Below are 13,621 nucleotides of genomic sequence, written 5' to 3' on the forward strand. Positions count from 1 at the left end.
ACTACAGGTACATTCCCACAGGTACATTCCCACAGGTAGATTCCCACAGGTACATTCCTACAGGTACATTCCTACAGGTACATTCCTACAGGTACATTCCTACAGGTACATGCCTACAGGTACATTCCCACAGGTACATTCCTACAGGTACATGCCTACAGGTACATGCCTACAGGTACAGTGCCTACAGGTACAGTGCTTACAGGTACAGTGCTTACAGGTACATGCCTACAGGTACAGTGCTTACAGGTACATGCCTACAGGTACTGTGCCTACAGGTACTGTGCCTACAGGTACTGTGCCTACAGGTACAGTGCCTACAGGTACAGTGCCTACAGGTACATGCCTACAGGTACATGCCTACAGGTACTGTGCCTACAGGTACATGCCTACAGGTACATGCCTACAGGTACATGCCTACAGGTACAGTGCCTACAGGTACATTCCTACAGGTACATGCCTACAGGTACATTCCTACAGGTACATGCCTACAGGTACATGCCTACAGGTACATGCCTACAGGTACAGTGCCTACAGGTACAGTGCTTACAGGTACAGTGCTTACAGGTACATGCCTACAGGTACTGTGCCTACAGGTACTGTGCCTACAGGTACATGCCTACAGGTACATGCCTACAGGTACATGCCTACAGGTACATGCCTACAGGTACATGCCTACAGGTACTGTGCCCACAGGTACATGCCTACAGGTACATGCCTACAGGTACTGTGCCTACAGGTACATGCCTACAGGTACATTCCTACAGGTGCATGCCTACAGGTACATGCCTACAGGTACATTCCTACAGGTACATGCCTACAGGTACATGCCTACAGGGACATTCCCACAGGTACATGCCTACAGGTACATTCCCACAGGTACATGCCTACAGGTACATTCCCACAGGTACATGCCTACAGGTACATGCCTACAGGTACATGCCTACAGGTACATTCCTACAGGTACATGCCTACAGGTACATGCCTACAGGTACATTCCCACAGGTACATTCCCACAGGTACAGTGCCTACAGGTACAGCGCCTACAGGTACAGTGCCTACAGGTACATGCCTACAGGTACATTCCCACAGGTACATGCCTACAGGTACATTCCCACAGGTACACTCCCACAGGTACATGCCTACAGGTACATTCCCACAGGTACATGCCTACAGGTACATTCCTACAGGTACATGCCTACAGGTACATTCCTACAGGTACATTCCCACAGGTACATGCCTACAGGTACATTCCCACAGGTACATGCCTACAGGTACATGCCTACAGGTACATGCCTACAGGTACATGCCTACAGGTACTGTGCCTACAGGTACATGCCTACAGGTACATGCCTACAGGTACATGCCTACAGGTACAGTGCCTACAGGTACATGCCTACAGGTACATTCCTACAGGTACATTCCTACAGGTGCATGCCTACAGGTACAGTGCCTACAGGTACATTCCCACAGGTCCATTCCCACAGGTACAGTGCCTACAGGTACAGCGCCTACAGGTACAGTGCCTACAGGTACATTCCCACAGGTACATGCCTACAGGTACAGTGCCTACAGGTACATTCCCACAGGTACATTCCCACAGGTACAGTGCCTACAGGTACAGCGCCTACAGGTACAGTGCCTACAGGTACATTCCCACAGGTACATGCCTACAGGTACATGCCTACAGGTACTGTGCCTACAGGTAAATTCCCACAGGTATATTCCTACAGGTACATTCCTACAGGTACATGCCTACAGGTAAATTCCCACAGGTAAATTCCCACGGGTACATTCCTACAGGTACATGCCTACAGGTAAATTCCCACAGGTAAATTCCCACAGGTACATGCCTACAGGTACATGCCTACAGGTACATGCCTACAGGTACAGTGCCTACAGGTACATGCCTACAGGTACAGTGCCTACAGGTACAGTGCCTACAGGTACATGCCTACAGGTACATTCCTACAGGTACATTCCCACAGGTACAGTGCCTACAGGTACAGCGCCTACAGGTACAGTGCCTACAGGTACATGCCTACAGGTACATTCCCACAGGTACATGCCTACAGGTACATTCCCACAGGTACATGCCTACAGGTACATGCCTACAGGTACTGTGCCTACAGGTACATTCCCACAGGTACATTCCTACAGGTACAGTGCCTACAGGTAAATTCCCACAGGTATATTCCTACAGGTACATTCCTACAGGTACATGCCTACAGGTACATTCCCACAGGTAAATTCCCACAGGTACATGCCTACAGGTACATGCCTACAGGTACATGCCTACAGGTACATGTCTACAGGTACAGTGCCTACAGGTACATTCCTACAGGTACAGTGCCTACAGGTACAGTGCCTACAGGTACATTCCCACAGGTACATGCCTACAGGTACATGCCTACAGGTACATGCCTACAGGTACAGTGCCTACAGGTACATGCCTACAGGTACTGTGCCTACAGGTACTGTGCCTACAGGTACATGCCTACAGGTACATGCCTACAGGTACAGTGCCTACAGGTACATTCCCACAGGTACATGCCTACAGGTACTGTGCCTACAGGTACATTCCCACAGGTACATTCCTACAGGTACATTCCCACAGGTACATTCCTACAGGTATATTCCTACAGGTACAGTGCCTACAGGTAAATTCCCACAGGTAAATTCCCACAGGTACATTCCCACAGGTACATGCCTACAGGTACAGTGCCTACAGTTACAGTGCCTACAGGTACATGCCTACAGGTACATGCCTACAGGTACATGCCTACAGTTACAGTGCCTACAGGTACATGCCTACAGGTACATGCCTACAGGTACATGCCTACAGTTACAGTGCCTACAGGTACAGTGCCTACAGGTACATTCCTACAGGTACTGTGCCTACAGGTACATTCTCACAGGTATATTCCTACAGGTACATTCCTACAGGTACATTCCCACAGGTACATTCCCACAGGTACATGCCTACGGGTACATTCCCACAGGTACATTCCCACAGGTACATGCCTACAGGTACATTCCTACAGGTACATGCCTACGGGTACATTCCCACAGGTACATTCCCACAGGTACATTCCCACAGGTACATTCCTACAGGTACATTCCCACAGGTACATGCCTACAGGTACATTCCCATAGGTACATTACTACAGGTACATTCCCACAGGTACATTCCCACAGGTACATTCCCACAGGTACATTCCCACAGGTACATTACTACAGGTACATTACTACAGGTACATTCCCACAGGTACATTCCCACAGGTAGATTCCCACAGGTACATTCCTACAGGTACATTCCTACAGGTACATTCCTACAGGTACATTCCTACAGGTACATTCCCACAGGTACATTACTACAGGTACATTACTACAGGTACATTCCCACAGGTACATTCCCACAGGTACATTCCCACAGGTACATGCCTACGGGTACATTCCCACAGGTACATTCCTACAGGTACATTCCCACAGGTACATGCCTACAGGTACATTCCCACAGGTACATTCCCACAGGTACATTCCCACAGGTACATGCCTACGGGTACATTCCCACAGGTACATTCCTACAGGTACATTCCCACAGGTACATTCCCACAGGTACATTCCCACAGGTACATTCCCACAGGTACATTACTACAGGTACATTACTACAGGTACATTCCCACAGGTACATTCCCACAGGTACATTCCCACAGGTACATGCCTACGGGTACATTCCCACAGGTACATTCCCACAGGTACATTCCCACAGGTACATTCCCACAGGTACATGCCTACGGGTACATTCCCACAGGTACATTCCTACAGGTACATTCCCACAGGTACATTCCCACGGGTACATGCCTACGGGTACATTCCCACAGGTACATTCCCACAGGTACATTCCCACAGGTACATTCCCACAGGTACATTCCCACAGGTACATTACTACAGGTACATTACTACAGGTACATTCCCACAGGTACATTCCCACAGGTACATTCCCACAGGTACATGCCTACGGGTACATTCCCACAGGTACATTCCCACAGGTACATTCCCACAGGTACATTCCCACAGGTACATTCCCACAGGTACATTACTACAGGTACATTACTACAGGTACATTCCCACAGGTACATTCCCACAGGTACATTCCCACAGGTACATTCCCACAGGTACATGCCTACAGGTACATTCCCACAGGTACACTCCCACAGGTACATGCCTACGGGTACATTCCCACAGGTACATTCCTACGGGTACATTCCCACAGGTACATTCCTACAGGTAGATTCCCACAGGTACACTCCCACAGGTACATGCCTACGGGTACATTCCCACAGGTACATTCCTACGGGTACATTCCCACAGGTACATTCCTACAGGTAGATTCCCACAGGTACATGCCTACAGGTACACTCCCACAGGTACATGCCTACAGGTACATTCCCACAGGTACATTCCTACAGGTAGATTCCCACAGGTACATTCCTACAGGTACATTCCCACAGGTACATGCCTACGGGTACATTCCCACAGGTACATTCCCACAGGTACATAATAATAATAACAGGTACATTCCCACAGGTGCATGCCTACAGGTACATTCCCACAGGTACACTCCCACAGGTACATGCCTACGGGTACATTCCCACAGGTACATTCCTACGGGTACATTCCCACAGGTACATTCCTACAGGTAGATTCCCACAGGTACATGCCTACAGGTACATTCCCACAGGTACACTCCCACAGGTACATGCCTACGGGTACATTCCCACAGGTACATTCCTACGGGTACATTCCCACAGGTACATTCCTACAGGTACATGCCTACAGGTACATTACTACAGGTACATGCCTACGGGTACATTCACAGCCCTTGACTTTTTTTCATTTTTTTGTTTTATTTCAGCCTGAATTAAAAATGTTTTACACACAATACATCATAATGTCAAAGTGGAATTATGTTTTTAGAAATGTTTACTAAATAAATTAAAAGTTGAAAATGTCAGTACGTGTTCAACCCTTTGGTTATGGCCTAAATAAGTTCAGGAGTAAAAATTTGCTTAACAATTTTTTTTACAAATGTGCCAAAAGTCTTACAAAATGTGCCAAAAGTGATTATAACATATATTGACTCAGGGGTGTGAATACCTACGTAAATTAGATATATTATATTTTAGCCAAAATATAAATAGTAAAGTACATTACGCCAAAAACCTACTTGAGTAGTACTTATTTTTACTAAAGTACTTTACACCACTGCACTTGGGGCAATATTCTGTCCTGAGATCCTTACATCACATTTTCTCCCATTAAACCCTGTAAATTATTAAAGTGAAAGTCTGAGTTGCGTCCCCTTTTCTCAACTCTAAATCAGACCCTTGGGTGAAAATGTGAGACCTGTTCGGTAGACGATGAGAACTCTAAAGACTCAGCTCATCAAATACAGATGGGCATGGGTTCTTCAAACCCTTTTTTTCAGCTTGAGACCCAAATGACAAATTGACCGTCCTCGGGTGACTCAAATCGCCCTCCAAAAGACCCAAATTAAGATGAAACAGCGTGTGATTATAGACGTAGCTCTTAACTGGCGACCCACCTCTCACATGCCAGACCCACTTTGGGTCCCGACCCGTAGTTTAAGAAAGCAGGTCATTAAAAACATAGACATAATGCGAACCACTCATTAAGAAAAACATTTGCTTAGACCATAAAGTTACAAAGTTACGTTGCGTTGTGTGCCTACCGCTCGTGCGGCGTCCCCAAAGTCTATCTTTAGGTGTCCCATGGCTCTGATGACGGCGATGATGGACTGGATTGTGTTGCTGTACACCACCACTCTGTACTGTTTACACTCCTCCTCAGAGTAGCCAGCCTCATGGATGATCCTGAACGGGAGAACATTCAAAATGTCATGCTAGTTTACATTTCAGATAAAGTCACTCGGTCTGGTCCAATATCCACACTTGAATATCATTAATTATGGATGATAATCATGGATGATAATCATGGATGATCCTGAACGGGAGAACATTCAAAATGTCATGCTAGTTTACATTTCAGATAAAGTCACTCGGTCTGGTCCAATATCCACACTTGAATATCATTAATTATGGATGATAATCATGGATGATAATCATGGATGATCCTGAACGGGAGAACATTCAAAATGTCATGCTAGTTTACATTTCAGATAAAGTCACTCGGTCTGGTCCAATATCCACACTTGAATATCATTAATTAAGTTGTCCTCTGAAGGGGTGGATGGTGGCGGTCCCCCCCCCCCCCAAAAAAAAAAATTATATATTCTTTAAATACAACTTAACAACACTTGGTATGAATCAATGGATTAGGCATGTATTCTATGTAATGTGCACTGTGGAACATTGTCACTCTGGTCTAAGGGAAATCTAACTGAAGTTCTGTATGTGTGACCATTCAAGACAAGACATTTCCAAAACCAACCAACTGTTAACAGGTCTATTGTGTGAGGAAATAGGCTTAGTGTGGGAATCCAGGGTTGGTCTATTCAGGCCATGCCAGGCTAGCTGCTGGCCTCTGTGGCCATTGTGTTATGTAATGTGTGCTTCCTCCATCGTCTCTCTGCTTGAGCATCTCTCTATGCAACACACACACACGCACGCACGCACGCACGCACGCACGCACACACGCACACACGCACACACACACACACACACACACACACACACACACACACACACACACACACACACACACGACAGAAAGAGATGAACTCAGCTGGCAATGGCAATTATCCCTGCACCATTAAACCCTCACAAAAGACAGTACTGTACATCGACAGCATATTATCTGAATGTCAGTTAACGGTATAACTATCGGGTTAACTGTTTAATAAGTTAAAAATAATCAGTTATATAACTGACTATTTCTGGTTTTGACATTTGTAACATTAACCTTTTGACATGGTTTATGCCAGTTTGTTCAATTCAGTTTGGACTGCAACGCCCTACTGTCCTGTTGTATGTGAGTTTGAATGCTATGTGGACTGCAACACGCTACTGTCCTGTTGTATGTGAGTTTGAATGCTATGTGGACTGCAACACGCTACTGTCCTGTTGTATGTGAGTTTGAATGCTATGTGGACTGCAACACGCTACTGTCCTGTTGTATATGTGAGTTTGAATGCTATGTGGACTGCAACGCCCTACTGTCCTGTTGTATATGTGAGTTTGAATGCTATGTGGACTGCAACACGCTACTGTCCTGTTGTATGTGAGTTTGAATGCTATGTGGACTGCAACACGCTACTGTCCTGTTGTATATGTGAGTTTGAATGCTATGTGGACTGCAACGCCCTACTGTCCTGTTGTATGTGAGTTTGAATGCTATGTGGACTGCAACACGCTACTGTCCTGTTGTATGTGAGTTTGAATGCTATGTGGACTGCAACACGCTACTGTCATGTTGTATGTGAGTTTGAATGCTATGTGGACTGCAACACGCTACTGTCCTGTTGTATGTGAGTTTGAATGCTATGTGGACTGCAACACGCTACTGTCCTGTTGTATGTGAGTTTGAATGCTATGTGGACTGCAACACGCTACTGTCCTGTTGTATGTGAGTTTGAATGCTATGTGGACTGCAACACGCTACTGTCCTGTTGTATATGATTTTGAATGCTATGTGGACTGCAACACGCTACTGTCCTGTTGTATGTGATTTTGAATGCTATGTGGACTGCAACGCGCTACTGTCCTGTTGTATGTGAGTTTGAATGCTATGTGGACTGCAACGCGCTACTGTCCTGTTGTATGTGATTTTGAATGCTATGTGGACTGCAACACGCTACTGTCCTGTTGTATGTGATTTTGAATGCTATGTGGACTGCAACGCGCTACTGTCCTGTTGTATGTGATTTTGAATGCTATGTGGACTGCAACACGCTACTGTCCTGTTGTATGTGATTTTGAATGCTATGTGAACTGCAACACGCTACTGTCCTGTTGTATGTGAGTTTGAATGCTATGTGGACTGCAACACGCTACTGTCCTGTTGTATATGATTTTGAATGCTATGTAGACTGCAACACGCTACTGTCCTGTTGTATGTGATTTTGAATGCTATGTGGACTGCAACACGCTACTGTCCTGTTGTATATGATTTTGAATGCTATGTGGACTGCAACGCGCTACTGTCCTGTTGTATGTGATTTTGAATGCTATGTGGACTGCAACACGCTACTGTCCTGTTGTATGTGAGTTTGAATGCTATGTGGACTGCAACGCGCTACTGTCCTGTTGTATGTGAGTTTGAATGCTATGTGGACTGCAACACGCTACTGTCCTGTTGTATGTGAGTTTGAATGCTATGTGGACTGCAACACGCTACTGTCCTGTTGTATGTGAGTTTGAATGCTATGTGGACTGCAACACGCTACTGCCCTGTTGTATGTGAGTTTGAATGCTATGTGGACTGCAACACGCTACTGTCATGTTGTATGTGAGTTTGAATGCTATGTGGACTGCAACACGCTACTGTCCTGTTGTATGTGAGTTTGAATGCTATGTGGACTGCAACACGCTACTGTCCTGTTGTATGTGAGTTTGAATGCTATGTGGACTGCAACACGCTATTGTCCTGTTGTATGTGAGTTTGAATGCTATGTGGACTGCAACACGCTACTGTCCTGTTGTATGTGATTTTGAATGCTATGTGGACTGCAACACGCTACTGTCCTGTTGTATGTGAGTTTGAATGCTATGTGGACTGCAACACGCTACTGTCCTGTTGTATATGTGAGTTTGAATGCTATGTGGACTGCAACACGCTACTGTCCTGTTGTATGTGAGTTTGAATGCTATGTGGACTGCAACACGCTACTGTCCTGTTGTATGTGAGTTTGAATGCTATGTGGACTGCAACACGCTACTGTCCTGTTGTATGTGAGTTTGAATGCTATGTGGACTGCAACACGCTACTGTCCTGTTGTATATGTGAGTTTGAATGCTATTTGGACTGCAACACGCTACTGTCCTGTTGTATGTGAGTTTGAATGCTATGTGGACTGCAACACGCTACTGTCGTGTTGTATGGGTGAGTTTGAATGCTATGTGGACTGCAACACGCTACTGTCCTGTTGTATGTGAGTTTGAATGCTATGTGGACTGCAACACGCTACTGTCCTGTTGTATATGTGAGTTTGAATGCTATGTGGACTGCAACACGCTACTGTCCTGTTGTATGTGAGTTTGAATGCTATGTGGACTGCAACACGCTACTGTCCTGTTGTATGTGAGTTTGAATGCTATGTGGACTGCAACACGCTACTGTCCTGTTGTATGTGAGTTTGAATGCTATGTGGACTGCAACACGCTACTGTCCTGTTGTATATGTGAGTTTGAATGCTATTTGGACTGCAACACGCTACTGTCCTGTTGTATGTGAGTTTGAATGCTATGTGGACTGCAACACGCTACTGTCCTGTTGTATATGTGAGTTTGAATGCTATTTGGACTGCAACACGCTACTGTCCTGTTGTATGTGAGTTTGAATGCTATGTGGACTGCAACACGCTACTGTCCTGTTGTATGTGAGTTTGAATGCTATGTGGACTGCAACACGCTACTATCGTGTTGTATGTGTGAGTTTGAATGCTATTTGGACTGCAACACGCTACTGTTTATTTAACTAGGCAAGTCAGTTAAGAACAAATTCTTATTTTCAATGACGGTCTAGGAAAAGTGGGTTAACTGCCAAGTTCAGGGGCAGAACGACAGATTTGTACTTTGTCAGCACGGGAATTTGAACTTGCAACCTTCCGGTTACTAGTCCAACACTCTAACCACGAGGCTACCCTGCCGCAGTTTGATGAAAGATGTTTCATGAACTTACTTCATCTGCTTCACTATGGTACTTTTCCCAGACTCCCCAGCACCTGAAAAGAGAAAAAAAGAGACTCATCAATTACAAGAGAACTAATAATGAAAAATCAGCCAGAAAAGTACATTTTGAACTGTAGTTGTTGGAGCGAACCGTTGAGGAAAGCTCAGCATTGCATGTAGATAGGTTTGGCTGCTAGGCTGAAGTAGCAAGGACATGCACACTAAGAGAAGATGATATCCAGGCCATATGACACCCAGACCATACTCTATTTTTGAAAGAATACATTAACCAAGACCATACGTGCATTCATGACAGCTGAACGTGCTGTGGTCAGCAGGATACAGGAAGAAAGATGTAGGCAAGATAACTGATGACTAACATGTAAAACATAAGCATGCAGTACATTATCTTTAGAACATGGAAAGAGTTCTGCCATCGTTGTAACCAAAAGCAGATACTAAGGGGGAGTAACTTTATTTACATATGTGATGTGCACACATACTATGTATGTATAAAAGCAGAGCCAGTGCTAAGAAGCGGCGGCTGTTCCGCGGACCAGCACGGCTTTTAATAACTTGCATTAAAGTCTACATTGAATTCACAAAGTTCTTCTGAGAGTATTATATTTCTATAAACAGTATTATATTTCTGAAACAATTATCTACGACATAGTCTAAACATTTTCAATTCAATGTCAATGTAAGGGGCTTTATTGGCAATGGGAAACATATGTTTATATTGCCAATATCAAGTGAAATAGACACATTTACTAACAGTAAACATTACACTCACAAAAGTTTTAAAAAAAGAAAAGACAATTTATTTCAAATGTCACATGTCTGTATACAGTGTGGAAACGATGTGCAAGTGGTTAAAGTACAAAAGGAAAATAAATAAGCATAAATATGGGTTGTATTTACAATGGTGCTTGTTCTTCACTGGTTGCCCTTTTCTTGTGGCAACAAGTAACACATTGTGCTGCTGTGATGGTACACTGTGGAATTTCACCCAGTAGATATGAGAGTTGATCAAAATTGGGTTTGTTTTTTAATTCTTTGTGGATCTGTGTAATCTGAGGGAAATATGTGTCTCTAATATGGTCAGACATTTGGCAGGAGGTTAGGAAGTGCAGCTCAGTTTCCACCTCATTTTGTGGGCAGTGTGGCACATAGCCTGTCTTCTCTTGAGAGCCATGTCTGCCTACGGCAGCCTTCCTCAATAGCAAGGCTATGCTCACTGAGTCTGTACATAGTCAAAGCTTTCCTTAAGTTTGGGTCAGTCACAGTGGTCAGGTTTTCTGCCACTGTGTACTCGCTGTTTAGGGCCAAATAGCATTTTAGTTTGCTCAGTTGCTAATTCTTTCCAATGTGTCAAGTAATAATGTTTTGTTTTCTCATGATTTGGTTGGGTCTAATTGTGTTGCTGTCCTGGGGCTCTGTGGGGTCTGCTTGTGTTTGTGAACAGAGCCCCAGGACCAGCTTGCTTAGGGGACTCTTCTCCAGGTTAATTTCTCTGTAGGTGATGGCTTTGTTATGGAAGGTTTGGGAATCGTTTGTTGAATTTAACTGCTCTTTTCTGGATTTTGATCATTAGCGGGTATCGGCCTAATTCTGCTCTGCATGCATTATTTGGTGTTTTACGTTGTACACAGGATATTTTTGCAGAATTAGTCTCAATTTGGTGTTCGTCCCATTTTGTGAAGTCTTGGTTGGTGGAGCAGGACCCCAGACCTCACAACCATAAAGGGCAATGGGTTCTATAACTGATTCAAGTATTTTTAGCCAGATCCTAATTGGTATGTCGAATTTTATGTTCCTTTTGATGGCATAGAAGGCCCTTGTCTTGTCTCTCAGATCGTCCACAGCTTTGTGGAAGTTACCTGTGGCGCTGACGTTTAGGCCGAGGTATGTACAGTGGTTCTTCCTTAAAAAAGGTTTTGAGTTTATGCCGCGACCGTTTATGGTAGATGGTGGCAGATTGCGTAATTCTGTCATTGCACCACACTACGACAAGGGGGAGTCAGAATGCTCATCTATCGGTAGTCTAAAATGTGGCACAAATTGACTCTCTTTTCGGATATTAATGGAGGCGTTTTCAGTCTTGAGTCCTGCATCAGGCACACACACACACACACACACACACACACACACACACACACACACACACACACACACACACACACACACACACACACACACACACACACACACACACACACACACACACACACACACACACACACACACAACACTGCCGGTGGTCCTGGTGTTGAGAGAGATCTTTGGTAAATACAAATGGGGGAATTACACTTGACATGTTTACAGACGATTTTTGAAAAATAGGTACGGTGGCCTTTTGGTTTCTCTCCCTCTAAAAACAGAAAGAAATAATTCTAAAATAACAAAGTGGCTTTATTTACCACAGTGTGAAAGACTGATAGCCCCTCTATATGAAGTGAGTTGCTGAAACACGGATTCCTTTGCTGAGGTGAAGAAGAAACTGAATGAAAGAGACCAGCGAGGATTCGTCAGCATAAAGAGGACTCACTCACTCATTCATGGCTTCGGATCAAAATAAATAAGCACCTTTAATAAATAAATGTTTTGGCTGTTTTGACCAAGTTAATCTACTCATGTTGTGTGTGATCAATTATTTGTGACATGTTCACATCCCCCCCAGACCCACCTGTTCACCCCCCCCAGACCCACCTGCTCACACTCCCCCCAGACCCACCTGTTCACACCCCCTCAGACCCACCTGTTCACACCCCCTCAGACCCACCTGTTCACACCCGCCCAGACCCACCTGTTCACACCCACCCAGACCCACCTGTTCACACATCCCCCCCAGACCCACCTGTTCACACATCCCCCAGACCCACCTGTTCACACCCCCAGACCCACCTGTTCACACATCCCCCAGACCCACCTGTTCACACCCCCAGACCCACCTGCTCACACCCCCCAGACCCACCTGTTCACACCCCCAGACCCGCCTGTTCACACCCCCCAGACCCACCTGCTCACACCCCCCAGACCCACCTGTTCACACCCCCAGACCCACCTGTTCACACATCCCCCCAGACCCACCTGTTCACACCCCCCAGACCCACCTGTTCACACATCCCCCAGACCCACCTGTTCACACATCCCCCAGACCCACCTGTTCACACCCACCCAGACCCACCTGTTCACACATCCCCCCAGACCCACCTGTTCACACCCCCCAGACCCACCTGTTCACACATCCCCCAGACCCACCTGTTCACACCCCCCAGACCCACCTGCTCACACCCCCCCAGACCCACCTGTTCACACCCCCAGACCCGCCTGTTCACACCCCCCAGACCCACCTGCTCACACTCCCCCAGACCCACCTGTTCACACCCCCTCAGACCCACCTGTTCACACCCCCTCAGACCCACCTGTTCACACCCGCCCAGACCCACCTGTTCACACCCACCCAGACCCACCTGTTCACACATCCCCCCCAGACCCACCTGTTCACACATCCCCCCAGACCCACCTGTTCACACATCCCCCCAGACCCACCTGTTCACACCCCCAGACCCACCTGTTCACACATCCCCCCAGACCCACCTGTTCACACCCCCAGACCCACCTGCTCACACCCCCAGACCCACCTGTTCACACCCCCAGACCCGCCTGTTCACACCCCCCCCCAGACCCACCTGCTCACACATCCCCCCCAGACCCACCTGTTCACACCCCCCCAGACCCACCTGTTC

General features: G+C 46.1%; 1 protein-coding gene across 3 annotated transcripts in view; it reads right to left on the minus strand.

The window, feature by feature from the left end:
• LOC118380924 (guanine nucleotide-binding protein G(i) subunit alpha-3-like) overlaps window positions 1-13,621 on the minus strand; it is a 78,489-nt gene that overhangs the window by 30,880 nt on the left and 33,988 nt on the right. For all 3 annotated transcript variants that reach the window (XM_052481434.1, XM_052481436.1, XM_052481437.1), the window contains exons 2-3: window positions 9,883-9,925; window positions 5,756-5,897 (exon numbers count right to left, since the gene is read on the minus strand). In XM_052481434.1, the coding sequence (XP_052337394.1) occupies window positions 5,756-5,897; window positions 9,883-9,925 (185 nt within the window). The remainder of the gene's footprint in view (window positions 1-5,755; window positions 5,898-9,882; window positions 9,926-13,621) is intronic.

This window comes from Oncorhynchus keta, chromosome 27 (genome assembly GCF_023373465.1).
Source record: "Oncorhynchus keta strain PuntledgeMale-10-30-2019 chromosome 27, Oket_V2, whole genome shotgun sequence".
Taxonomy (NCBI): Eukaryota; Metazoa; Chordata; class Actinopteri; order Salmoniformes; family Salmonidae; genus Oncorhynchus; species Oncorhynchus keta.